The sequence below is a fragment of the Plasmodium malariae genome, assembly GCF_900090045.1.
Source record: "Plasmodium malariae genome assembly, chromosome: 12".
Taxonomy (NCBI): domain Eukaryota; phylum Apicomplexa; class Aconoidasida; order Haemosporida; family Plasmodiidae; genus Plasmodium; species Plasmodium malariae.
The window spans coordinates 1,355,944-1,383,537 of record NC_041786.1 but is presented as its reverse complement, the minus strand read 5'-3'; the positions used below and the strand labels follow the sequence as shown (position 1 = coordinate 1,383,537).

The following is a 27,594-nucleotide window of genomic DNA, read 5'->3' as shown; positions in this document are numbered from 1 at the left end:
TTGGTCATTTATTAGGGTCAGAATTTGTCGAATGGTTAACTTATGTATATGTACATGTTCATGCACATTTTGGCCTAACGAAAACTTAGTTCTGTTTAGCTGTAAACTGGGCATGTGGGTACAAGTACTATTGTAGCATTCGTGTCCTTTTAAGTCTATTTGGTGCCTTACTTTTCCATCTCGTTTGTATTTGCGTTCCATTTGTTCTTTTACACTCGTTTCATTTTATCTCGTTTGTATTTCTATTCCATTTGTTCTTTTACGTCCATTTCTTTCTATCTCTTCTTTTACTTTCACGCCTTTTTACTTTCATTTTATTTCTGCTTTTTTTTTTTTTTTTTTTTTTTTTTTCCTCCCCCTGATAATCCCTCCCCCCTCGTTATGATTTTTCAAAAATGTCGTCATCGTCCACAGCAGTGAACTCTGTAAATGTGAGTCAAAAAAAAATAAAGAGGAAGAAATTAAAAATAAGAGAAAAGGAAGGACGAGGCAATACAATGTCTAATCTAAATGAAAACTTCGATAATAACCCTACTAGTGCAAGTGTAAACACAAAAGAAAGCAGTGTTAATTATTACTCATTAAAATATGTTATATCAAAGCAGGCAATAAAAAATAGCATAGATAGACCCACTAAAATGTTTTTTATGAACAAGGAATATGCAAATAAGATGAGCTACTTGAAAAAGAATAGAAGAAAGATAAGCTTAAAATTTAACAAGTCTTCTGTTCTATCCATAAAATCTAAAATAAATAAAATCAGCACATTACTCAAGAGCGGCATAATCAGCGGCACGAACAGACATATAATCAGCGGAATAAGCAGTCGCATAAATAGAAGCGATGAACATAGCAAAGGTAGTGGCAAAGGTAGTAGCAAAGGTAGTAGCAAAGGTAGTGGCAAAGGTAGTAGCAAAGGTAGTGACAAAGGTAGTGGCAAAGGTAGTGGCAAAGGTAGTGGCAAAGGTAGCAGCGAAGACGGTGTAAAGCGGGGGTGCAAGCCAGGTGAGGAAGGCGGAAACCGCAAATATAAGAAGATCTCATCTAGAAAAAAAATGAACGATATATCGAAACTTAAAAAGTGTAGACAAGTAAAGCTTTTATGGAAAAGCAGAAATATGAACTTATTTCTAAAGGGTAAAAAAGGAACCCTCAAAAGAAGTAAACATTATGATGTATCGAAGAATAAAGAGGGGGCAGGTACAATCCATTCTTCTAAAAGTCACAGTTACGCATTAAACGTGTCATTATATAGAGAGAAACAAGATGATAAAACTGGTGGAGGTGATGATAAGAATTGCACGTACGTAAATTTAACTAGCGCAACTAGCCATACTAATGTACTTCATCACAATGAAGAATGTTTTGGGCACAGTTACTCTGATGAAAGTGTTATTAACAGTTCAGAAAAAATGAATATATATTATAAAGATAAAGCTGTGGTAAATGATGAAGCTACTGTAGCTAGCACAAGAGAAGATATCATGTACCATGGTCTTCTTAACGATGATATAGGTCCTAATCGAACTGATAAAATTTCACATGATAATGAATATGCTCAAGGGGAAGAGAGCGATCAGTACAATGATGGCGGTGCTAAGCCTGTGGATGACAATAATCCTGTATACGATGAATGTTATAATGGAAAATTCCTTTGCACTAATAATGCTGGTCTGACCGAGCAGGAGATTGACCATAGAAATTATGAAAACAGCTTTGATAAAAAGAATTCCTATGATGAAAATAGCTTGGGTGAGTATTCGAATATGTCTAACGAGGAAGACATAATATATGATGATACAAAAAAGAACGAGGAGGCAAGTGAAATTTTGAATGGTTATGTTACATACAAACGATATATTTTGAAATGTGAATCAAATAATAGGAACAAAATAAATCAAAATACGAATAACATAAGAGGCATAGAAACATCTGGACATACATACAATAGTGATATTATAAGTGCTGATGAGATGAAATATTATTATGATGATAACATAGAAGATAAGATTATATCTCTGAAGGAAGCCTCTGAGAGTATAGGACCGAATGATATATTATACATGAATGGTAACTATGAAAAGGTAGATCATTTTAATTATGTGTTAGACGAATATGTAGAAGGAGGAGACTACAACAACGTAGCTCGGAGAAGTGAAAATGCATTGTATGTTCAGGAGAGGGAAAAAGGAGAAGAAAACAATAATGGCAGCAATGGTAGCAATACTAGAAATGGTAGCAATGGTAGCAATACTAGAAATGGCAGCAATGGAAGCAATACTAGAAATGGCAGCAATGGTAGCAATGGCAGCATCTGCAATAGTAACGGGCAGTACATCAGTTCGGATGATCTAGGGGAATCCTGTTCTCATCTTTCCGAATCTTTTAGCTTAAAATGTTTACCCGAAATACCTGAAGATACGAATTTGATAAGTAGTAGTGACAATGTGTGCAGTGTACATAATAAAAGTTTGCATTCTTCCTTTTCGAATTTCAGTGCCCGAAGAAGTGAAGAGGTCACTTTAGATGTTTACGCTATGAACGAAGTAAACATTTTTGAAAAAGGAGATCCAACATGCTCGTTGCACATCAGTGGGTTAGCAGAGTCCTATGTAAAAGACAAAAATATCGATCGTGTAAACGGTCATGTTAGAGATCATGTGGGAGATTGTGCCGACATTTCGCAAAGCCACAACAATACAGCTGCTACTACAAGAGCGAAAAAAAAAAAAAAAAAAAAAAAAAAAAAATTGTCCTGGCATTTCGTCATTTCTACATAATAGTAATAGTGATGGTACAGAGGAGAAGCTAACAGATAAAGAATCTGATACATATAAAGTTTGCGCTATATCAAACAACGACAATGTTACATTATATAGGCAGAGTATTGTATACCCCTCTGCAAATAATAAAATATATAATAACCTAAAAAAGAACGCAATGAACTACTCAATAAATATCAATGAAAAAAAAGAAGAATTAAGCGCGAATAGGATGTCTCATTCAGATAACTACTTCAATGCAAGTATGACAGCTGAGCATGCACATGATTGTTCTAATGGTACAAGAGGTTGTCATTGCGTTGATGATGAAGTTGCTGGACGTAGTTACACGTCCACGTGTTTATGTAAAAATGGAGGAGCGGAAAAGGAAGCAGACCAGGAAGTCGAGGGGAAATTGGGCAGAGAAGGGGAAGGAGTAGAAGGACGATTAGACGGCGTAGATAATAAATTTAAAAAAGAGAGCGGTTTCCTTCACGCCAAAGCATTTTCGACATACTCGTTGAACAGCGAAAGGGATGACAACGATGTGATATGTGCAATGCATTTTAATAGTTTAGATTACTTAGGACCGCTGCAAGAAAGAGTGAGGTCAACAAGTAATATCAGTTATATAAATGCAAAGAGTGAGCGGAGTTATTCATTATGTGCAGAAACGGTTAAGGAAGCATTGTCCAATGAGGCATTGCCTAATGAGGAATTGTCCAGTGAGGCATTGCCTAATGAGGATTTGTCCAATGAGGAATTGTCCAGTGAGGCATTGCCTAATGAGGAATTGCCTAATGAGGAATTGTCCAATGAGGATTGTCCAATGAGGAATTGTCCAATGAGGGATTGTCCAATGAGGCATTGTCCAATGAGGTAATTTCCAACGAAGCGGTTCCGTTAAAGAAGCAGCACTGCAACATGAGAGTTCCCCAACATGATGCGCAAGTAAGGGAAGAGACAAATGATAATGACGATTTTGAAGAGCAAATTATTGGTGTATATGATGTATGCGACAACAACGAATGCTTTGTTCAAATAGCACCCAGTTTTGCTCCAGTTAATTATTTCAATGAAGGAAGGGAGGATAGAGATGAATCTCTAAAAAAATATGAAGAGAATAATAATTATATGAGTAGCAATACATATATAGATCAACATTTTGAAAAGGATCACATAGATATTTTAAATTTGTCAAAGAATTTAAATGAGTATGAAAATTTTGATCATGGTGAGCAAGACGACATACTGCATTGGCCAAAAGGATGCCTAAAGAAATATGTTCACAAATTAACTGATCATAATGATGGAAGTAATTCATCCGAAATGGTAAAGTGCACGGGTAATACCCAGGAGGCGCCTGGAGAAGTAGACATGGTCTGTCGAGGGAGTGATAAAAAGGGTAGAAGTAGCAGCAGTGGAAGCAACGATGGAAGTATGGACAGAAGCATCGATCGAGAAATCGATCGAAATATCACTGATCGTAACAGTATCTGGGGGATGAGCCGTGTGAGAGACGCTGTATACTCCCCTTTCTCCAGAAAAAGCAAGAACCTTTATAGAAATGACGAAAGGGACCTGTCAGCACATGAAAATGCGCATGTAACAAATATGTTCGACGGTTTTTTTAAAAAAATTTATAAAGATAAAACGAATGATAGTTCCTGCTATTCCATGGTAGAAGAGGTAAATCTAATGAGTAAAAATAAAAGTAGCCACTTCCTTTCAGATGTGGACACAAAGAGTAAGAAGCGCTGTGGAATTTATACTATCAGAAGTTACAGCATTAATAACGCAAAGGGGGAAAGGGAGGCGGATAGTACAAACGAAACGAGTCGTTCGAAAAATGCAATTAGTGAAAGAGGACTACCTAGGGACTCAGCAGAAGTTAGTACTAAGAATAGTAATGAAGGAAGACAAATGGAGGGGGGAAAGAAAAGTATATTTTTAGATAAAATAAAAAAAAATAAAAAATGTGCTCCCCAAAAAAAAAGCAGTCAAAAGGAAGCAGAAAAAATGTATCAAGATGCTTCCTTGAATTTTGGAGGAGGAACAAACAGTGTGTTGGAGAAATCGAGCCAGGTGAATAATACCTTATTAAATGAAGGTACAGAAAAAAATAAAAAAAAATTATTTAAAAGTAAAATATTTGATAGTTTCAAGAAGCTGATGAGAAGAAAGGAGGCCAGTAATAGCAGTGAGCGTAACGCGTATTGTGAAGAGGAAAATGCTGGAAATAAAAACAAGGAATATTACCCAGGTGAGCATGATAGGGGTGAAGAGAGTAACATTACTGTAGGTCCAAGTGCCTGTAACGATGAAAATGATAGAGGTGAAGAGAGCAACATTACTGTAGGTCCAAGTTCCCATGATGATGAAAACGATGCATACAATAAAGAGCCATATAACACATGCGAACGTGACAAGGGTGCAAATGAGGACACGTTCTGTACTACTGAATTTCTAAAGAAGAAGAATTACGACGAAGGAACATATGACTTAGTGGAATACAAAAAAGTAAGTAGTCATCATGACGACGTGATAGCCATAGGGAAAAAGAGATACAAAAATAGAAGGAGCTTTTCACTGAATAGCATTCATATGTACAAATTGGATGGTTACAATGTAAGTACATGTATGGATAATAAAGATATTTTAGATGATGAGAAGTGGTTTTTAAAGGAAAATAAAATGAATTATATGCAAAATGAATCATATGAAAAGGTCTATTTAATTAAACAGCACATGCATGAATGTAAAGTACGCTATAAAAGTAATGCAAACTTTGAAAATAAAAAAAGGAGCATTCATTTTATTAGAGAAAGGAACAATGAATGTAGAAGAAATCAAACATATAGTTTTGATATGAAAAAAATAAGAAATGAGGACTTAAGACTTACATATAAACAAATAGACCCTACGAATGGTAATCATAATTCTAATGATAAATTTGAGAGAGGTAACTCACTGAATGATGAGAAAAGGAAGAATGCATCTCATTGCCTGAACAATAATTGTGCATATAATAAATGTAGAGAAAATTTAATATCAGACAGGAAAGACAACATAAATAAAATAGATAATGTGGTGCAAGAATTTATACACAGTATAGAGAAATTGGAAAGGGGGGCCAAAGGGGAAGGCGGAGATGGCGGAAGAAGTAGAATCGGAAGGGACAAAGAAAATGGGATTAGTAGAATCTCAAATGACGATGGAAATGCTCCTATGTGCAATGATGAAGAATTAAGAGGAAAAAAAAAAAATAATAAAATTAACAATAAAAATAATGAAGAGATTCATTTAAATAGTGACAGAATCCAATGCAATTTTTCAGTGAATATATCCCAACATTGTGAAGAAGAGACAGAAAAAACGTATAAGCCAATAATGAACGAAGAGAATGATAAAGACGTGTTAAATGATAATAACATAAGTGTACATTTGAACGATATAGAAAGAGGAAAACAATATACAGAGTCCTATATTGAGGAGGAAAATTCTCATGGAGGAAATGTATTAACAGGAATAAATAATAATAAGATAAATATGCATAATAGTGATAAAGATACTTTAGTAAGTACATATAATGCTTTAAAACACGAGTATGACAAGCTTAGCAGAGAAAATAATATTCTAAAAAGTGAAATTAATAATTGGAAAAAAATCAATAACATATTAAGAAGAGAAAACAATAACAGTAACGACGAAATTATCATTTTAAGGAACAAGAATGAAAAGTTGAGCGGTGATAATAACGTACTTGTGAGCCAGAGGGATGAGCTGCAAATGGAACGAGATGCATTGCTGACCGAGCGGAATGAGCTACAAATAGAACGGAATGAACTGCAAACCGAACGGGATGAACTGCATACCGAACGAGATGAACTACAAACCGAACGAGATGAACTGCAAACCGAACGAGATGAACTACAAACCGAACGGGATGAACTACAAACCGAACGGGATGAACTACAAACCGAACGGGATGAACTGCAAATTGAAATGGGGAACATTAGAAGAGAAGTTGAGCTCCTTTCGGGAGATAAGGAGAACCTGGTGAGAGACAAAATGAACAGCATATTAAGAATAAACAATTTAGAAGAGCAGGTGAACAAACAACATATTCGTATTAGGGACTTAGAAAAAGATCTCGAGCATAGAAATAAAGAGCTACAACTAAAGGAAGAAGAAATTAATAGTCAGAAATATTTAATAGATGAGGTGAAGAAGGAAAAAAAAATGATCGAAAACGAGTTAAACATACTTAAGGAGAAAAGTGAGAAGTCCATGTATAAACTTAAGAGAGACATGCGAGTGCAGACAGAAGTGGATAAGATAAAAAGCGAATTAAATTGTACAGATGAAGGTATTAGTGAAATGAAAATAAACGAGCACAGCTTGAAGACAGAAATGGAGTACATGCAAAATGAGACCAGTGCAGCTAATGAGGCTAATGAAGCTGCGGATGCAGAGAGGACAAATAGGATAAATAGGAAGCCTGGACAAGTAAGTAATCATAATGATCAAGTTGATAATTTAAGAAGTGAAACATATCATATGAAAGAAGAAAATGATTTAAAAAAAAATGAACAACGGGAACTACTACTAGTAGAGCAAAATGGTGAATTAGAAAGTAAAAATTTTATTAGTGAAAAAGATGAAGAAGCAATTGTAAACAAGGGTATAGAGAACAGTAGTGATATTTCTTCCTATTTGGACAAGTTAGTTAGTTGTAAAAACAATAACAATGAGTTACAACTGAAAATTGATAGAGATAGTTTACTTAATTTATTTAGTCAAAGAGAAATTGATAGAGATTTGCGAAGTGATAGCTGCAAACAATTTTTAGAAATTAAAAAAAAGGATTTATTAACAGTTGATGATCAGCAGAGGAAACTACGTAAGCTACTAAGCTTTAAAAATTATGACGATATATGTAAAGAGCTAAATAATTTAGATATAGATGACTTACGAGCAAAATGCAAGGATATGCTAAAAGAGTACTTATACTTAGGGATGATAATACGTGAATATGAAAAAAGCAATGTACGCCTATTTCGAAAAAATAAAGCGCTAGGTAGGAAGGTAACTGAGTTGAGAGGATTTCTGCTATGTGGAGCAGCGGCCAGACGCGGGAGTAGGCGTAGTATGCGTGGTATGGATAGTATGGATAGTAAGCATAGTGTACAGAAGGACGAACTGAATTCTTCAAAAATGGAGTTGTTAGAGAAGAAGGAAAACACACATGATGGGGAAAACGAAATACTGGTACCAAGTGGGTCCTTCAAAACGCGCAAAATGAGGCAAGACACTGTTAAACATGGGAACGTAAACAACTACAAAAATGTGTGCATTGAGCTAGAAAAAGAAAATAGGAAATTATATGATAAGTTAGATCATATTTTGTGCAAATTGTTAATAGGAAAAGAGAAAAATGAAGAAGATTCCATTTACAAAAAAATTCTGAACAAGACAGGCGAAATAGTAAAAAGTGTCGACATAATAAATGAAGAACTATCGAACTTTAGGGCTAAAAAAGCATCCAATGAAAGTTCTGTTTTTGACTGCTCAAATATACTCATATGTTTGAACTCCATTTCTGTTAACATTTTGTTTATTAATTCGAATGTTTCTTTAATTAATGAAATTATAAGTGAAAATAAAACATACTTAGATGTTCATAAAATTAAGAGCTCGCTTTTTAGCATGTCCTTAAGTGAGGTAGACTGCTTAAGTAGGATGCCAGATCATATTTTCTTCACAAAATATGATGATGAGACGGACGAATTAATAGAAATGGAAAGGAACACAATAAAAAGGGAAAAGGGCATACTAGAAAGAGAAAGGGACGCAATAGAGATGGAAAAGGATGTAACAGAGAGGGATGTAACAGAAAGGGATGTAACAGAAAGGGATGTAGCAGAAAGGGATATAACAGAAAGGGATATAACAGAAAGGGATATAACAGAAAGGGATACAACAGAAAGGGATATAACAGAAAGGGATATAACAGAAAGGGATATAACAGAAAGGGATAACAGAAAGGGATATAACAGAAAGGGATATAACAGAAAGGGATATAACAGAAAGGGATATAACAGAAAGGGATATAACAGAAAGGGATATAACAGAAAGGGATATAACAGAAAGGGATATAACAGAAAGGGATGTAATAGAAAGGGACAAGGATGAAATCTCTGTTAAATGGTTTAACGAAAATGAGGATGACATAAACAAATGTACAAAATTCAATAGTTTGAAAAAAACAGCACAATGCAAATATGACAGGAAAAATTCAAAATATTTTATTTTTAACGAAAAAAAACATATGGTGATGACTTGTTCAGGTGAAAAACAAATTGAAGTTATTTCCCCAAATTGGATCGAAAATTTTATCACATTTTTTGAAATATGTTTTTCTAGCGATTTATTTCTAATTTTGTCAGTAACATGTAAAGGTATTAACGAAATAAATGCATATATAAGACGAAACGAAATACAGAATTGCAAAAGAAGTATATCAAGAATGCTAAGTTCCATTGATGAAATAATTAACTATTATAGGGAGGATGGAAATACATGTTTCCTTGAATCCTTTGTTGGCTTATTTTCTTATTTTAAAAAGTGCTTCCAAAAAATGGAAGATATAATAGAACAAGAAAAGAATAAAAACAGAATGTGGGAAGTGATGTATGGAATATACAATTTAAAAAAAATTGTAAGGTTTGTTTTATATACCTTTTTCAATTTTCATCAAGTATATGCTGCTTTTTTTATGAACGAAACGAAGTATTCATTTATTCGGAACCACAGCTTGTCTTCTTCAACATCGAACAATAACATTACGAATGGACTAGCTAATACGAAGGAGTTCAATCACATAGAAGAAGAAAAAGAGGTAGAAGAAGCAGAACAAGTGAAAGATGAGAGAAAAAAAAAGGAAAAAAAAAAAAGCATATCAGATATAGCACCCTTTAACACGTACCACAGTACAGTTAGTGCTACAACTCTGTGCAATAGCATACACAATTTGAGGCATTCTAGGAATTATTCGGAAAGGAACTCCTGGGGTACATACTGGTATAGCCTAAACAACGACATAACAAATTATGTGAGCATGAATAGTTATTCTTATAGAGGAGTTACTGGAACCAAGAGAAAGAACAAGACTACTAGTAGTGATAATATTTCTAACCATGGTAATTTAAATATTCTAAATGGAAAGAATGACGAATCGTATGTAGACTGTATACAACAAGTGGTGAATGAAATTATCGAGTTTAACTACAACTCTCATGTGATTCCTTGCTTAGTAGCAAATTACGCTGATGAGATAGGATTATATCAATGGGAATATAACGAAGGAAGTGATACTTCTTTATCCGAAAAGAAGAATTACCCTTTTGATATTATCAAAAATATTTTAGAAAAAATGAAACTGAGCAATTTGTTTGTGAATAGTAGCGATTTTATTGAATATGTTGAAGAGAATATGTTAAAAACGAGGTTATTACATAATTTTTTTTTTAAAAAAAATTATATTATCAATATTGATATAGTTCACAAATATTTAAGTATAAGGTTTATATTAAATATTGGAGTAAATTATGACTATTTTTATCAGCAATTTTTGTCTATTCTAACAAATATTGTCATGCTGCCAACGAGTAATAATAAGTGCAGGAGCGTTGAATGCACCGTTAGCGGTACAAATATGTTTCTTGCCTCAAGGTGTATGAGTTTCCATAAGGATATGTGTAAAAAAGATACAAATGACAGTACTATTAAAAATTGCAGTTGTAGTGGAAGACGTAATAGTAGTAGAGACTGTACTAGTGATAGACTTCATGGATGCTTCTTGTTGCACAATAATGATCCTCATGAAAGGGGCTCACTGCAAAAGGAATACTCATCGAAATGGAAAAATATGCACAATGCACATAATACATATTCTGGAGATGCTGGGGACGCAGGTGATGATGAATACAGTAATTTAAGTTACCCATTGTTAGATGTAGACAATAAATTTATGAGCATACTATTTCATATGTGGCAAAGAATTGAGATGAAATATTTCTCAAAGTTGAACAACACACGTGCCAATACTTGTTCACGTACTGGTAATACGAACATATATAAGATTTGCAATTTGAAAAGTTCTCTACCCAGCAGAAGTTACTCTACAAGTCTAAAAGGACTTAGCAGTGCGAACAACACACCAAACCTAAAAAGGCTTAGCAGTGCGAACAACACACCAAACCTAAAAAGGCTTAGCAGTGCGAACAACACATCTAACCTGAAAAGGCTTAGCAGTGCGAACAACACATCTAACCTGAAAAGGCTTAGCAGTGCGAACAACACATCTAACCTGAAAAGGCTTAGCAGTGCGAACAACACACCAAACCTGAAAAGGTATAGCGGTGAGCAAGTACCAGAAAAGGGCATCCTTCATCCATGTATACATAGCTCCCTTTATCATTACAATATCGAGCGAAAGGATGAAGAAAAAGGTAATGGTAAAGGAGTTTCTTCCATATTAAAAGAAACCGAATCGTTAAAGAACCCCACTGATCGTAATTATTCCATAGAAACATACTTGAAGCTAATGATTCTTGACATCTTTGAATGTACAAATGAGGACAAGCATATAGGAATCGACGATTTTGTTGTTCTTTTTAAACAATTGCATATCCAAATTAAAACGAGCATAATATATACTATCTGGTGTATTATAACTGGGTGCAAAAATGTCAACACAGCGTTAAAGGAAAAGGTACCACTCTCTTCGTTTATTAAAAAGGCATATACAACTAACCCGTCCCTAATATTTTACGAGTACTGCAAAATGAAGGTGAAACTTCGAGAAGCAAAGAAAAACATCAAGCTGCTCCAGAAATACAAAAAAAAAATACTCCTTCTTGTAGCAAATTAGAAGTCATCGTTATGAGAAAGTAACGTGCAATTCCTGGACCCCACTAGGAAATAAGGATTGTTAAAATGTTTATCTATTTTTTTTTTATTTTTTTTTTTTTTTTTTTTACCTTAAAAAGTTATGTACAGAGCGAATTTTAACTGAAGATGGAATGGATAGAAAAAATTTCTTTTTTTCTTTTTTCTTTTTTCTCTTTTTCTTTTTTTCTTTTTTCTTTTTTTCTTTTTTTTTTATTTTTGTACATTTTCAACTTGTTACAATATGGCGGTCTTGCGCATTTTGCATAAGTTCGAAAATACGAATATGAAATATACGAAATTGATGCATATGCATGAGTAGGAGTCCTTCCTAGTGGCAACTGTTACCATTACGAACGTCGGAAATGTGCAAAGCACAACATATTAATGTAGCGCATTTTTTGAAATAATTTTTGTATTCGCGCTTGTATTGCAGCAGCGTTTGTATTGCAGCAGCGTTCGTATTGCAGCAGCGTTCGTATTGCAGCAGCGTTCGTATTGCAGCAGCGTTCGTATTGCAGCAGCGTTTATACTGCAGTAGAGTTTATACTGCAGTAGAGTTTATACTGCAGCAGAGTTTATATTGCAGCAGCGTTTATATTGCAGTCGATTTTTTTTTAATTTTCTTTGTTTTTTAATTTTTTTTTCCCCGTCGTATTTATAACCACTTTGGCTTAAAAATTTTGCTCATTCGTATGTAGAAAGCTACGCACGTTTGTGCACATGTACGCCTGTGTATACACACATACAATCAAGTTATTTATGCCGATACGAACAAGTGAACAACGAAAGATGAGTCATAGTTTAGTATAGCGAGTAAATATACTCATTTTACAAATTAAAAAAAAAAAAAATAAATATTGTAAGAGGGAGAAATATGTTTAATATATTGAGTAAAGAAAAAGTAGGAATAAGCTTGAAACATTTTAAAAAAGCATATAATAACAGTAGTAAAGAACATTTTTTTTTTGGGGGGGGCATAAAGAAACTAGCTTTCAGTTCAAAATCAAGTAATTTAAAATGGATGAGCAACGCATCTGCAAATATAGAAAATACATCAACGAATTTTTTAGACTTGCAAGAATTAAGACTAATAAATAATAAAAGAGTTACATTAACGAGTACATATGAAAATAGAATAAACGTTTATTTAAAACCGCTGGAAACGGATATTTTATTATACGAAGACCAGCTAACTTGTAGTACCAACAAAGGGGAAATTCACTCCACCCCGCTTGGAATAGATCCTTCCGAAGTGACTGGTTTAGTTGATAGTACTGTAAATATTAATGCAAGTATTGGCGGTGGTCAGAGTAGTTACGTTTTCAAGGAGTTTCACGTCCAGGGGGAAGAAGGAAACATGAAAAATTTGGAAGATGGAAAAAATAGCGATAGTGAGAACCGTAGTAGTAGTGAGAACCGTAGTAGTAGTGAGAACCGTAGTAGTAGTGAGAACCGTAGTAGTAGTGAGAACCGTAGTAGTAGTGAGAACCGAAGTAGTAGTGAGAACCGTAGTAGTAGAAACGATGGAGAGATGTGCAACATGAAGAATGAGAGTGGGGGCGATAATAAAAAATACTGCTCAATGTACCTTTCATCACAGAGATACAATGCACTGTCGAAAGAGAAACATCGATATGTGTATGACTTCGAAGTAAGAAATATATCTGAACTAAGTAAATATCAAGAAGGAGAGTTGGTTAATGTTTTCTTTTATAATAAAGCAGACATTGGTATTGGATTGTTAAATAGGAAAAGTAATATAGTCATTCGAATAATTGAAAAGGATATAAGAAAAATAATTGATGATAAATTTTTTATAAAAAAATTATATGAAAGTATTAAAAGGAGATTTAAATATATATATAATATAAATATATATGATTATATGTTTTCGTTTAAGTATAGAAATAATATAAAAATTTTTTGTAAAATTATTAATTCAATAAATGACGATTTACCAGGTATTCTTGCATATATATATGATAAAAATATTTTTATAAGGTATGATAATTTAGCTATACAAAAATATAATTATATATTTGAAAAAGAATTAGAAAATATTTTTACCCCTCAAAATATTTTTTGTAAAAAAATTATAAGTAAAAAAGAAAAAAGAGCACAAATGGGAAAAGAATATATATTAGAACAAATCAAAGGAACAGATCTAGAATTATATTACTGTGAAAATGATTATACCTTTTATAATAATATTACGAATATAACATATGATATCTTTCATGTCGATAATAAACATGATCGTCTGTTTTTACAAAATATTTGTGAAACACCTACTACCATACTAAACATCAACGGAAATGTAGGAGAATACATAATAAACGCCTCTTTTGCAAATGAACAGTGCAGAGATTTACGTTCGAATTATAGTGAAATTATATCTATTATACTCTCTGACTCTGTCAAAAACGCCAATTACATAGACAGAAACGTTAATCATAACAAGTGTATGCATATAACATCCCTGCACAGGGAGGGTAAGTCATCGAGCTGCGCACTGCTTGCATGTGGGCGCGTACATACACATATATATAAATATATATATATTTATATATTTATTTGTTTATATTTATATACATGTATCTGTCATGTATGTTTGCGCAACTTCCACCCAGCGTGTGCACCACACCACGTCTAATAAGAAATTGCATTCCTTTTACTTTTCCTCGTTAACCTTTACAGATATTTTGGAAGAGCTGAATAACATGTACCTCAATAATTTAAAGTAATATAACTGAGACGAGAGTTTACATATATGCATACATGATCCACCAGCTTCTCAAAAAAAAGGAAAAAAAAAAGGGCACCATGATTAAACAGACAGTATATAGAAAGTACAATTTTTTACTTTTTTATTTTATATCCTCCTTTTAATAGGTTTGGCATAATTATATACAATATAAAAAGAAGTATTGTTTACCGAAAAAATGCATACACAAGTACGTACGGAAAGAGGTACACAGCCACTTTCAAGGGAGTGCATAAGTACTTGAACCACATGGCGGATCTTCTGCAAAGAGGGGGTTAATTTTATTCCTTTATATTGTATTATTATGTATTTATACTGTATTATTATGTATTTATATTGTATTATTATGTATATATACTGTATTATTATGTACTTATATTGTATTATTATGTATTATATTTGGGTGCATTACGTTCTGTGCTGTATTATTTTTTATTTTTATTTCCCGTTACGTGCTGCAGGATTGCTGTTCATAACAGTCGAATTGTCCGCCGAGGAGTACGACAAATTTTTGAACATAGTCAAATGTGTATTTGAGCATAAAAAAAAGAGTGTATCAATAATATATGAAAATTCTTGTAGCGTGGAAAACAGGTAAATTTATAAAATAAGTAAATAAATATATAAATAAATATATATATATAAAAGCATAAATACATATATAAATAAAATGTGTGCCTGCTCCTTTTTATTGAGGCCATTCTTTTTACCTCAGTATATCGTGTGAAGGTACCCTTTTTTCCACTTCATGCTTTACCCCCTTACTTTCTTATTTTCTATGTAATTTTACAGTATACTGTGCAATAACCGGGATGAATGGTACTTAAGATCTGTGTGCTTCCTACTGGGATATTCATAATTTTTCTCGTTTGCGTTATTATAACAAATAAACAAATGCAGGAAATTGGAAATTCGTTTTTTAAAAATTGAATCCTTTTTTGATGAATTTAACCCATTTATTTAACCCATTTAAGCTTTTCATCTTATTTTACGTGTTAACCGATTTAACTCGTTTAATTCGTTAAATTCATTACATTTTTTTAATTCATTTGGTTTATTTTATTCATTTAATTTATCAGATTTATTTATTCCAATTATACTTTTTTGTCCTTCGTGTAAGAAATAATTTACATATATCAGGTGCATAAATTAAATATAATAAAACAATGAATACATGTGTTGCAATGAAAACACAAAAAGGAAAAAAAAAAAAAAAAAAAAAGTAAAACATGTAAAAATAAATAAAAATAAAAATGAAGGAAAAGGATATGGAAAACAAAAAGGAAAGGCGGACAAAACACTTAATAGAGGCGGAACATAATAGCATAAAGAACGAAATACATTTTTTTCCGTTTAAACACCCTTATTTTTATTTTATTTTAATTTTGTTTTTATATTGTTTTTAGTTCGTTTTAATTTTGTTTTAATTTTGTTTTAATTTTGTTTTAATTTTGTTTTAATTTTGTATTAATTTTGTTTTCAATTTACTTTTATTTTGTATTAATTTTGTTTTCAATTTACTTTTATTTTGTATTAATTTTGTTTTCAATTTACTTTTATTTTGTATTAATTTCATTTTTATTATGTATTTATTTCGTTTTTATTTTGTTCTATCCAATTTTTTGCTACATCCTACAAAATAAGTCAATTATATTGTACGTGCATCAAATGTATATGAAATGAAATAACCAAGTATATTTTTTTTTTTTTTTTTCTTTGATACATTTTTGTGTGCTTCTGTATTGTATTTACATTCTTTTTTTTTTTTTTTTTTTTTAAACAATTCAAAAGTTAATAATATCACAAAAATATCTGAAAAATACAGGTTTAACAAATACTGAGAAGGGAAGGATTTAATTATGAACTAATAAGATACTGAAGGTAGTAACGTTCGTGAAGCTTTATCTTTTTCATTTTTTCTTTTCTCATTTCGTTCTTGCGTTATTGCATTATTCTGTTATTTCCTTATTTCATTATCTTCTTTTCTTTTTCTTTTTAAATTTATATCTTTATCAAATAATTAGAAAAAAAAAAAAAAAAAAAAAAAAATGGACAAACCAGAGTTTCTGAAAATTGAACTTCAAAGACTGAAAAACGAATACGAAACTGTAAGGAATGAAAAATTTAGTTTGCAAAAATAGCTGTAAGATATGTTCTCGTACTGATATATATATTAACATATGCCTGTGTATATATATATATTGAGCACCTGAAAATGCCTATTATTTTTCACTATATATACAGATCTGTGAGTGTTTAACTGTTGCTTATATGTACCTCAGTTGTGTGTATATGTCTTATGCTATATTTACTCCAACTGTGTGCATAAATGCGCTAGTGTAACTTCAAATGTATTGGTTTAAATTAACGGAAGAAATGTACACATAAACACATACATATATATACATAAACACATACATATATATACATATACATATACACATACATTTATACACATACGTACATACACATACGTACATACACATACATTTATACACATACGTACATACACACACACATGTGTACATAAACCCATGTATGTTTTGCTTATTTTGCAGGAGTTGTCGGTTGACCACGTAATGCCGAAGACACAATTCGATTACGCCTGTTTATTAATATGTTCGTCCGATTTAAAAAATATAAAATATGCTTCGTCTTTGTTGCACGAATTATTACTTATAAATTACAATCGCATTGATTGTTTATACCAGCTAGCTATAGCACATATAAAATTAAGAGATTATAAAAAAGCAAAAAACTATTTAAATGCACTGTTAAAAATTGATGCAAGAAACAGTAATGCCTTAGCTTTAAAAAGCTTGTTGTTTGATTTAATATCATCAGACGGATTAATAGGTGCATTGTTAGTTGCACTTACAGCGTGTGGAATTTATCTATCTTTTAAATCTTTTAAATATTTTTAATTTTTTTGTAGAGGATAAATTTATGATTTTTGTTTCACCATTTTATATTATATACTATTTTATATTTTTTATATTCTATTTTTTATATTCTATTTTTTATATTCCATTTTTTATATTCTATTTTTTATATTCCATTTTTTATGATTTATATTTTATTTTTTATATTTAACCTTTTTTTTTTTTTTTTGGAAGTCTTATTAATTTCATAACTGTTCATAAGTACACAACAAATATAAAATAAAATAAAAGTTTAAAAATTAACCAAAGTGCAATATGTTTATATGCACGTTTTTGTTTTTTACAGTAGTGGTTTTATAACTTACGAACAACGTAATACACCTATGTAAAATGTAATGTACATGTATGTACATCTATTATCCATACATTACTTATACATGTATAAGTATATATGTATTTTCGAAGTACGGAAAGAATAATAGTTTTAATTGCAGTGTCTCTTTTCTTTTTCTTTTTTTATATTCATATATCTAAATGACTATTACACATGTCTAGAAATAAAAAGACGAAAACCCAATTTATATAGAACAATCTATGATTCATTGACTTCTTCGAAAACTTTGTTGCATTATATATATGTAAGGGAGTTTGCTGGTTGCATATTAACTTCTCCTATAAAAAATAAAAAAAGAAAACAACAACAAAGATATAGAAGATGAGCTCAGCTTTTATACAAAATATTTTAAAATACCAGATACACAATATTTTATACAGTTTGATTACGAAATTTATAAACACATATATACAGGTAAACTATTTAACAAAGGGGAAAAAAAAAAAAATAATGGTAAAACGAACAGAGAAAAGATGCCATACCATTATATATTAAAGTAGCATTAAAAAAAAAAAATTTTTTTTTTAAAAAGTATAATGTTACAGCCATAATTACATATATGTGTGTGCAAAAATGAAAGAAAGGAAAGTTACTTGTTTCAAGTATAGAAAATTCTTCTTGGGTACTCCCCCTTTCTACAATGAAAAACACACACACATGCATAAATAAATATATTGGTGGTAATATAAAAAAATGCTAATAATAATTAGAAAAATTCACGAACATTATGGATCAGTTCGTAACTTCATTGAATTGAAACAAAACAAAATTACACCTTCGCTTTTAAGCAATCGTTCATATAGCATTTTTTATTCTATTTTGAATTTTTTTTTATTTTTTAATTAAAAATTTTTTAATACCTTAAATGAATGAAGATATGTATGTAACGCAAAAACTGATCTAAGCATTTTTACAGAATATTTACGAGGAACGAAAAAAAAAAAAATATAGCAAAACAAAATAATGTCAAATAAAGCAAAACAGTTCTCAGTATTATTAACATATAAGTATGTAATTTTGTATTTTATTTAAAAAAAAAAAATTGCGAAAAATAGCTTAAAAAAAAAAAAAAAAAAAAGAAAATATATAAAAATAAATTACAGAAGAATATTTTTCCATTTAATATGTGTAATACTCCAATTTCTATTATTAAATATTTTTCATTGGATCAGCATCTTTAAAATTTATAAAACGTTTCATTAATAAGGAGTGAACTTGTTTATTAAGCTCTCTGCTTATTTTTTTTGAATTTCTTTTTATAGCTATCTTCAAATATTTTGAATTCTTTTTTTCCCAACTTCCTATCTATGTATGTGTATAAATTTTTTTTTTTTTTTCCCTTATATATTGCATTAACATGTAAGGTGAAATTGAAAAAAATAGATGATCATTTATGGAAGTGCAATTCTCAATTATATATAAAATATATATATATATATATGAACATACTACATTGCAACACTGTCAGTAAACTAAAAAAATGTGCTATTTATTCTATTTAATTTTACATTTTCAGTGTTTGGAAAAATAAAGGGTTTTTTTTTTTTTTATTATTATTTATGTAAATAAAAAATTAGAAACAATGGTTAATATTACCTTTGATCATACAGTTTTTTTTTTTTTTGTTGCGTAGAGGATATGGGAGGGTAGCTTAAGATGAATATATACTGTAAGATATATCGTACTGTTTGGTGAGCTTTATGCGTTTTATCTCATAAATCATTTATAATGCCTATTTGATATGCTTAAAAATTCGGTAAAAACATTGAAATGAAATGGATTAAAAAAGAGAATTAATAGAAAAAAAAGAAAAAAAAAGAAAAAATAAGTGAGAAAAAGAAAAAAAAAGAAGAAATAAGTGAGAAAAAGAAAAAAAAAGAAGAAATAAGTGAGAAAAAGAAAAAAAAAGAAGAAATAAGTGAGAAAAAGAAAAAATAAGAAAAAGTGTTCATTGCGCATGCATATGTTGTACACATTTGTGTAAAAGGAATTGCACATGAAACAAAAGTCGCACACAAACATTTCCATTTCATTTTCTATGTATACACATAACTATAAAAAAAAAATACACCATTTGGTTGTCTTATATAAAAAAAGGGGAAGAAAAAAACGTTTGATCAAATAGAGATTTATTAAGTAGTGAAGAGGGAATTACACAAATTTTTTAATATATTTGCAAAACGTTCATGCACTTCCCTCGATTATAGTGTGTACTAATAGAGCTCGAAAAAAAATATTAATAAAATTGAAATAGATACAAAAGTGAACAAAAAAAAAAAAGCAATGCAAAAGTTAGAGCAAAAAAAGGAATGTAAAAAGCAATGTAAAAATCAGCGCAAAAAGGAATGTAAAAAGCAATGTAAAAATCAGCGCAAAAAGGAATGTAAAAAGCAATGTAAAAAGTAGTGCAAAAAGGAATGTAAAAAGCAATGTAAAAAGTAGTGCAAAAAGGAATGTAAAAATGGATGCAAAAATAAATACGCATGTGAACACAGAAGTGTAATTTAAAAAAAAAACAAACCAGGAAAGAAATATTAAAAAAATGTTCTTATAAATTTTGAAAAGGAACAATAATTTCTCTACACATATATAACAAGTTGAACGTCTTCTCAAAATTCGTATACTATATGTTTACATACGTACATAAATGTATATATATACTTTTGTGTCGTACATGTCATTGTATTTATGAAAAAACCAACAGGTGTTACTGAAAAAAATACTTGTGTCGTTATAATTTCTTCTGCTTTTATGTATTTATCCACATTTTTATTTTGATTTTGATTGATTTTATTTTGATTTTGATTGATTTTATTTTGATTTTGATTGATTTTATTTTGATTTTGATTGATTTTATTTTGATTTTGATTGATTTTATTTTGATTTTGATTGATTTTATTTTGATTTTGATTGATTTTATTTTGATTTTGATTAATTTTATTTTGATTTTGATTAATTTTATTTTGATTTTGATTAATTTTATTTTGATTTTGATTAATTTTATTTTGATTTTGATTAATTTTATTTTGATTTTATTTTTTTTATTATTTATTTTATTATTTTTTTTTCTTAATTTCCCATTTTAAGAACCTTTTAAAAATATTTTTCACACATTTTCTAACTTTTTTCTGAATTTTCCGTACCTTTTTTTCCTTTTCCTTTTCTCCATTTTCTCCCTTTTATTTAGTGTACTCTTTCTAAACACTTTAGTTGTACAACTTTCTACCTACTTTATATTTTCGACTTACCTGACTTGTACATTTTTTTTTCCCCCCTTTTATTTGTGTACATAGTTGTATACAAAAACCGGAAAATACAAAAATAGTAATAAAAGAAATTACCAATGTAAACCATTATATAGAAGTATTACCAGTGCATATCAACATTACCAGTATATAAAATATATGCACAAATATACTAAAATACAGATTATTTTATTTCTGTCCTATGTAGAAAAATATTCTGAACGTGCAGATACATTTTGTTCTAAAAAAAAAAAAAAGAGTCGTACTACCTTTTGTTTTTTTTCCTTTTTTTTTTTTTTTTTTTTTTCCTATTGGGATTTAAGACTCTTTGGCTTAACTATTTAACGATACTTTTACATTATTACATTATAAGGCACATAAATATATAATAATATAATAATATATTAAATTATATTAAGGTGTAAAAAATTATATAAAAGTGTATAAAATTATGTTAAGGTGTATAAAATTATATTAAGGTGTATAAAATTATATTAAGGTGTATAAAATTATATTAAGGTGTATAAAATTATATTAAGGTGTATAAAATTATATTAAGGTGTATAAAATTATATTAAGGTGTATAAAATTATATTAAGGTGCAATAATTTGTTTTATAGTGTAGTATAGTTACGAACACAAACATGGACGAAGTAGATAAGTTGTTAACATATGACATTATTCATCAATACTTGCAAAAGAGTGGCAGCTATAACTTGATGGTGGGTAAGTACCACGAGATGCTAAAAATTAGAGAAGCGAAGAAGGAATACACAGATATTAAAAAAGGGTATAGTTCTTTTGATTTGGACATTTTAAGTCTTTATGAAGAAGTACTAGACGTTTTTCAGCATAATAATTTTTTTATAAAAGCATGTAATTTAACCTTTTTCAAACTAAGCAAAAATGCATATCAGGGATGCATACATGTAATTTTTCTGGAAAATATATCGGAAATGAAAAGTGTGTGTATAGTAAAGAAAAATAGCGAATTGAAAAGAATGATTGATTCAGCAAGAAAAAAGAATAATAATATTCCGCTTTCATATATGGAAAAAGACAAAAAACAGATTAAGCAAAACAATTACGTTCACAATTGCAAAGTTGAAGGGGATAAGGTATCAAATATAAGAGTTGCTTTAAAGGATACCTTTGACTCTTTAATTTTTTTTATTATGGACAAATACAACATAAAGATAAATAATAACCATTCATTTATAGTAAAAAAAGAAGTATGTAATTATATCATAACAAATGAAGAAGTATATAAATTTTTGAAAAATTATAATTATTATCAAATAGATTTAAATAAATTACAATTTGATATTTATGATTATTCCTTTGTTTTTTATAAAAATGTTACTCATTTCTCTGATTTTTTTAAATACATGAAAGATATACACTCATGTGCATATTTAATTTCCTTGTTTGTCAAAATAATTGCATATAAAAATAAAATACAAATATATAATTCTCAATTATTTTTTTGTAAAAAGAACAATGAATGTATTTGTAATTTGTATATAAGTTTTGTTAAGAAAAACGAGAAAGTTTTTCAAAAATTATTTTTTAATAGTAAATTTGTAAGTATGGAAAATATTATACAATCCAAAATTTCTTTAATTGAGCAAGTAAAAAAAAAAATTATGAACAGAAAAGATTTAACATATCCAGATGATGTGGTTATATGTTCTTTTGTTAAATTTTTTTATACTTTCAAATTATCAAGCCCAAAAAATTACACTTACAGAAGTCGAAGCCTTCAGCCTTGTGAGAAGAAGACGCTCAACAAATTAAGTCTTCACAATAGTCGACCAACTGGTCAGCATACAATTGAGTTCACCAATGACAAGAGGAGAAAACTAAATGGGATTGGCGCATTTAGTGGGGAAGGTTCTCATAATGCTGGAAGCGTTACTAATATGGGAAGTATCGTTAATGTGGAAAGCGCTAATAATGTAGGGAGCGTCATCAGTGAAGAACACGATATGATAGATGTGGGAAACAATGAGGAAGTCCACCTTATTAGCGCAACGAACAACGTTACAAATACTCGGAACGAAATCGAAGAGGGTGGGTGTATCGACGCGAATGGTACCATTAAAACTAGGAACTTGAACAGCATAAGCGTCCTATTAACAGAAAGTTCTCTAATATATAAATTAAACGAGGTCGAAGACAAGGAACATGAGTTTAACAAGGACGGTAAACAACTTGAAGGAGGAATTAATTGCAGTAGAACAAGGAGTGAAGGAGCATATAATAACAACAGAACGAGGAATGAAGAAAGAAACAATAACGGTAGAACGAGGAGTGAAGAAGGATATAATAATGACAGAACGAGGAGTGAAGAAAGAAACAATAACGGTAGAACGAGGAGTGAAGAAGGATATAATAATGACAGAACGAGGAGTGAAGAAAGAAACAATAACGGTAGAACGAGGAGTGAAGAAGGATATAATAATGACAGAACGAGGAATGAAGAAGAAAAACAGAAAAATGAAGAGATGCCATTATCTCCCTATGAAATAGAAAATAAAAATTTTGAAATGTATCCCTCCAAATGTTATGAAAAAAATTATATTATAAGAAATGGTAATCCGTTGAAGATACAGGGAAGGAATAGCAGTATAAAACTTGGAACAAATCATAGTGATAAAATTGAAAATACGTTAAAAAAAAATTATAAATGTATTGGTAAATCTTATTCTGAGGTGGCAATAACATCTAGAGGGAAAGAGGATCTACATAATAATAGAAACAGCTGTTCTATCTTTAAAACTGGAAGTACATATAACCATATTGTTTTTATTAATCATAAAAACGTACCATTTTATTTTAAAGTAAAAAAGGAAACAGAGTTAAACACTATAAACACTGATAATTATGATACAGTAAATATATACATTAAAGGAAAGAATGAAATCGTAAGAGATAGAAGTAAAGGAATATATAATGAATTACCTTACAGTGTTCATAATAATGAAAAGGGCATTCACGATATAATTTATGACAGAAATAATAATAAGAACGTGTTAGTAAATAAAAAGCGCAATTTTGTCAATGATCATGTTAATATACATGAGAATATGTATCAAAGGTGCATAAATGGCACAGCAACAAAAGGAATAGTAGATATGCATAGGACCTGTGCAAACAGGCTAGTTCGGAAAGAACCACGAAGAGAAGAAGACGTGGAATTGGAGATGCCCCCTGAAGTGGAACGTTCCGATGGACCTGGAAAAAACATCAATAAATCAGGGCACTACAAAAGAAGCAGTTGCAGTAAAGAAACATTCAACAGACACGATAACGTGAAGAGGAGGAGGAGGTGCGATGAGAGCTGTGAAAATGGTACAACTGCTGATATGTCCTCTGCTTCTATAACTGGCGTTGCATCTACCACTACTGCTTCTGCTAGTACTTCCCACCTTCGTATGATCACAAAGGAAGGTCTTGTTCTTACAAATTTTAACAACAATAGAGGGAAAACTGTACTAACCGCGTTTCCTAAAAATATGGGGTGTAAAGGGAAAATTGAAAAATGCGAGAGTTACATGAGGGAAGATTCTACATATGACAATGTGGATAGAGAAGCAAATTGTAGGGAGAATAACCAAAATGAATGTAATGTTAGATATAAGAGGAAATGTGGTAGTAACAACATTCATGTAAAGAAGGAAAATATCGGAAAATACTCGGGATTAAAGGAGATACAGGAAAAAAATAGGAACGCATGCGTTGATGAGTGCGTAAATAGCAGTCATAACGAAGTGAAGCACACGAAGGAATGCAGTTCTAAATGTGCTATCAACCGTGGCTTTGACCGCGAATTAGACTGTAACTTGGACCACTTCAACTTCGAATGTGAGAGTAGAAGAACTAACTTGAACAATTCCCTCGTTTCCATTTCTGCTAATTCAACTAATGACATAAGTCGAATGGATATGAGTAGGAAAAGGCTTATTAATAAGGTAATTCAGACGAGTAAAGGAGAGAACGAAATCAGGAAGGGACTAACAAAGGAATATACGCAAATGCACGATTTAGACAATGACGCTGGTATTAGAGACGGATCTGCATTTAGAAAAGGGATGGATATAATTGATGAAAAAAGGAAAAGATACACAATGTTGTATGATATGCCGTATGATATGCCGTGTGATATGCCGTGTGATATGCCGTGTGATATGCCGTGTGATAACCTTTACGATAAACATAACACTAACAGTAGTGCATATAATTTCTCTTTTCTGTCTAACTCTTTGGATGATAAGTCCTCTGTTAAATCTGAATTTTTTTCAGAGGAGGAAAGACAAAAGTTTGATAATATTAATATAATAAAAAAAATTAATGAGGATTTTTGTTATTTAAATAAAAATGACAAATTGAATGTGATAAAAATTTTATGTAATTACAGAACGTATTTGAAAAAGATTTTGCTGTACGAATACATGAAGCAGGACTATTCGTTCGAAGTAGAAACATGCATCTTTTATTTTGATAACATAAGCTACAATAATGGAGATCATATGGATGCGACTAGAGCTACCAGTACTGCCACTGCTGATAACCGTGCTACCCACACTGCTATCGCTGCTGTTGATTCTGTGGATAGCACTACCACCACTACTAGTACGAACAATGGTAGTGGCATATGTGAGAACAGAAACGTAGGACGAACCGGGTGGAAATTCCCCAATGGGGTATTCGAAACGGAGCATTTAATGAATGAAAAAACCCCAGAATGCACAAAAAAAAAAAATAATGAAAGAATATATAAAAGTTGTCAAGATGTAGAGAATAAAGAAAGGAAAAAACTAATTGATAAAATAAAATATTATATTGAAAAAATAAGAGCACTGCACCAAATCATTAACTCATACACGAAAATTAACCATTCCAATATAGACAAGATGAAAAGTTATATAGCTTTAATTGAATGTATTAAGAAATATCCCTACAGCTTTTATTACAACGAAGTAGTGTCAGAGAACGAGGAAGAGAATATAGAAGAAAGGATTAAGGAAAAGAGTGGAAAAAAAGCTATTCAGAAATACCATTTACCAAAGTATGGAAAAATATATGAAGACACAGAGGAACGTAAGAAAAAACATCAGATCATTATGTTATACAATGGGAATAATGAATACTGGAGGAGCAAGTATACTGTACAAAAAAACAAAGAGGATGAGGGGTTCTTAGATCAAGCTAACGGAAATATGTGGAACGAAACAAAATATAAGAGCATATTAAAAAAAAGCTTTAGAAGTTACATTAAGGAAAACATTACCAATGATAAGAACATTGTGCATAGCTATGCAAAAGGAATTAACAATAATGTAAAAGATATTAGGAAAAGATATTATTGCACCAATTTTTTCTTTCAATATGATAAGTAGAAAACTCGACACATAAGACCTGAAACAGAAGTAAACATTTAAATCTTCTTCAAGGAGACGCACCTACAAAATGGACACGTACAGTCTAGCAAGAGTGTAGCTGGGGTAGTAACGGGTTTATCAGGTATCGTAGTTTCCAAAAGTTCACGAGGAAACAACGTTCGAGAAATGCACAATATTGTTTGAAACAATTTTTACGTGGAAAGATAAAAATAAAATGGATAAAATAAAAAAAAAAATAAAGAACGTGAAAAAGTATATAATTTCAAAAAAATATGGGAAATAAAGAAGTAAAAAAAAAAAAAAAAAAAAAAGTAATACAAAATAGTAATACAAAATAGTAATATAAAATAGTAATACAAAAAAGTAATACAAAAAAGTAATACAAAAAGTAATACAAAATAGTAATACAAAATAGTAATACAAAAAAGTAATACAAAATAGTAATACAAAATAGTAATACAAAATAGTAATACAAAATAGTAATACAAAATAGTAATACAAAATAGTAATACAAAATAGTAGTATAAAAAAGATAAAGCAAAAAGGCTGTCACATTTCATGTTGTCGCAATAACGTTTAACTGAAAAGGTAGTTTCTTAAACTAAGAATATAACTTGCGTTATGGCGCATATGTTAAAATTAAAAAAAAAAATAAAATACCACTACTACTACTACTACTACTACTACTACTAGTAGTAATAATAATAGTAGTAATATTACTACTACTACTAGTAATAATAATAGTAGTAATATTACTACTAATAATAATGATAATAATTATATTAGATCGTTATAGAATAGTATATAGCTTATCGCATGGCGCTATATATTGTGAAATAAAAAAAAAAAAAAAAAAGTTATCATTTTGACAAAACAGACTCTTATAACTTAAAAATAGCAAAAGTAATTTGTAATGATATAAAATATTAAGAAAAAAAAAGACATTAAAAAAAAAAAAAAAATGTGGGAATATTTACAAGGAAAAAAACAAAAATACACTCATTCTCAGACATATACACTAAGGTGTACGTATATGTACATGCGTGAATGGGGATAAGGATTAAAAAGGCACACAAGTAAATATACACGCGCTCGTGTGCATTTTGTCTTTTCTCCTTTTTTCTTAAAAATCGAAAAACAAAGACACACTGGTTGACGAGTCCTATAAAACATGGGCAAAAAAAAAG

At 30.3% G+C, this 27,594-nt stretch overlaps 5 protein-coding genes across 5 annotated transcripts; 4 read left to right on the top strand and 1 right to left on the bottom strand.

Annotated features, from left to right (window-relative positions):
* Positions 1-395: 395 nt before the first annotated feature.
* On the top strand, positions 396-11,697 carry PmUG01_12039300 (conserved Plasmodium protein, unknown function; the record flags this gene model as incomplete). The annotated part of the gene is given in 4 exon segments (XM_029006602.1): positions 396-2,717; positions 2,731-3,636; positions 3,651-8,948; positions 8,962-11,697. 4 exon segments carry the CDS (start codon positions 396-398, stop codon positions 11,695-11,697), a joined length of 11,262 nt encoding a protein of 3,753 aa, XP_028863074.1.
* Positions 11,698-12,591: 894 nt separating this feature from the next.
* On the top strand, positions 12,592-15,340 carry PmUG01_12039200 (conserved Plasmodium protein, unknown function; the record flags this gene model as incomplete). The annotated part of the gene is made up of 5 exons (XM_029006601.1): positions 12,592-14,209; positions 14,415-14,457; positions 14,610-14,755; positions 14,943-15,075; positions 15,274-15,340. 5 exons carry the CDS (start codon positions 12,592-12,594, stop codon positions 15,338-15,340), a joined length of 2,007 nt encoding a protein of 668 aa, XP_028863073.1.
* A 1,189-nt stretch (positions 15,341-16,529) lies between these two features.
* On the top strand, positions 16,530-17,405 carry PmUG01_12039100 (mitochondrial fission 1 protein, putative; the record flags this gene model as incomplete). The annotated part of the gene is made up of 2 exons (XM_029006599.1): positions 16,530-16,589; positions 17,040-17,405. The coding sequence occupies 2 exons, from the start codon at positions 16,530-16,532 to the stop codon at positions 17,403-17,405; spliced, it is 426 nt and encodes a 141-aa protein (XP_028863072.1).
* Positions 17,406-17,885: 480 nt separating this feature from the next.
* Positions 17,886-18,563, bottom strand: PmUG01_12039000 (conserved Plasmodium protein, unknown function; the record flags this gene model as incomplete). Its single annotated transcript, XM_029006598.1, has 3 exons — positions 17,886-18,035; positions 18,351-18,392; positions 18,531-18,563. 3 exons carry the CDS (start codon positions 18,561-18,563, stop codon positions 17,886-17,888), a joined length of 225 nt encoding a protein of 74 aa, XP_028863071.1.
* A 3,083-nt stretch (positions 18,564-21,646) lies between these two features.
* Positions 21,647-26,404, top strand: PmUG01_12038900 (conserved Plasmodium protein, unknown function; the record flags this gene model as incomplete). Its single annotated transcript, XM_029006597.1, has 1 exon — positions 21,647-26,404. One exon carries the CDS (start codon positions 21,647-21,649, stop codon positions 26,402-26,404), a length of 4,758 nt encoding a protein of 1,585 aa, XP_028863070.1.
* Between the last annotated feature and the right edge of the window lie 1,190 nt (positions 26,405-27,594).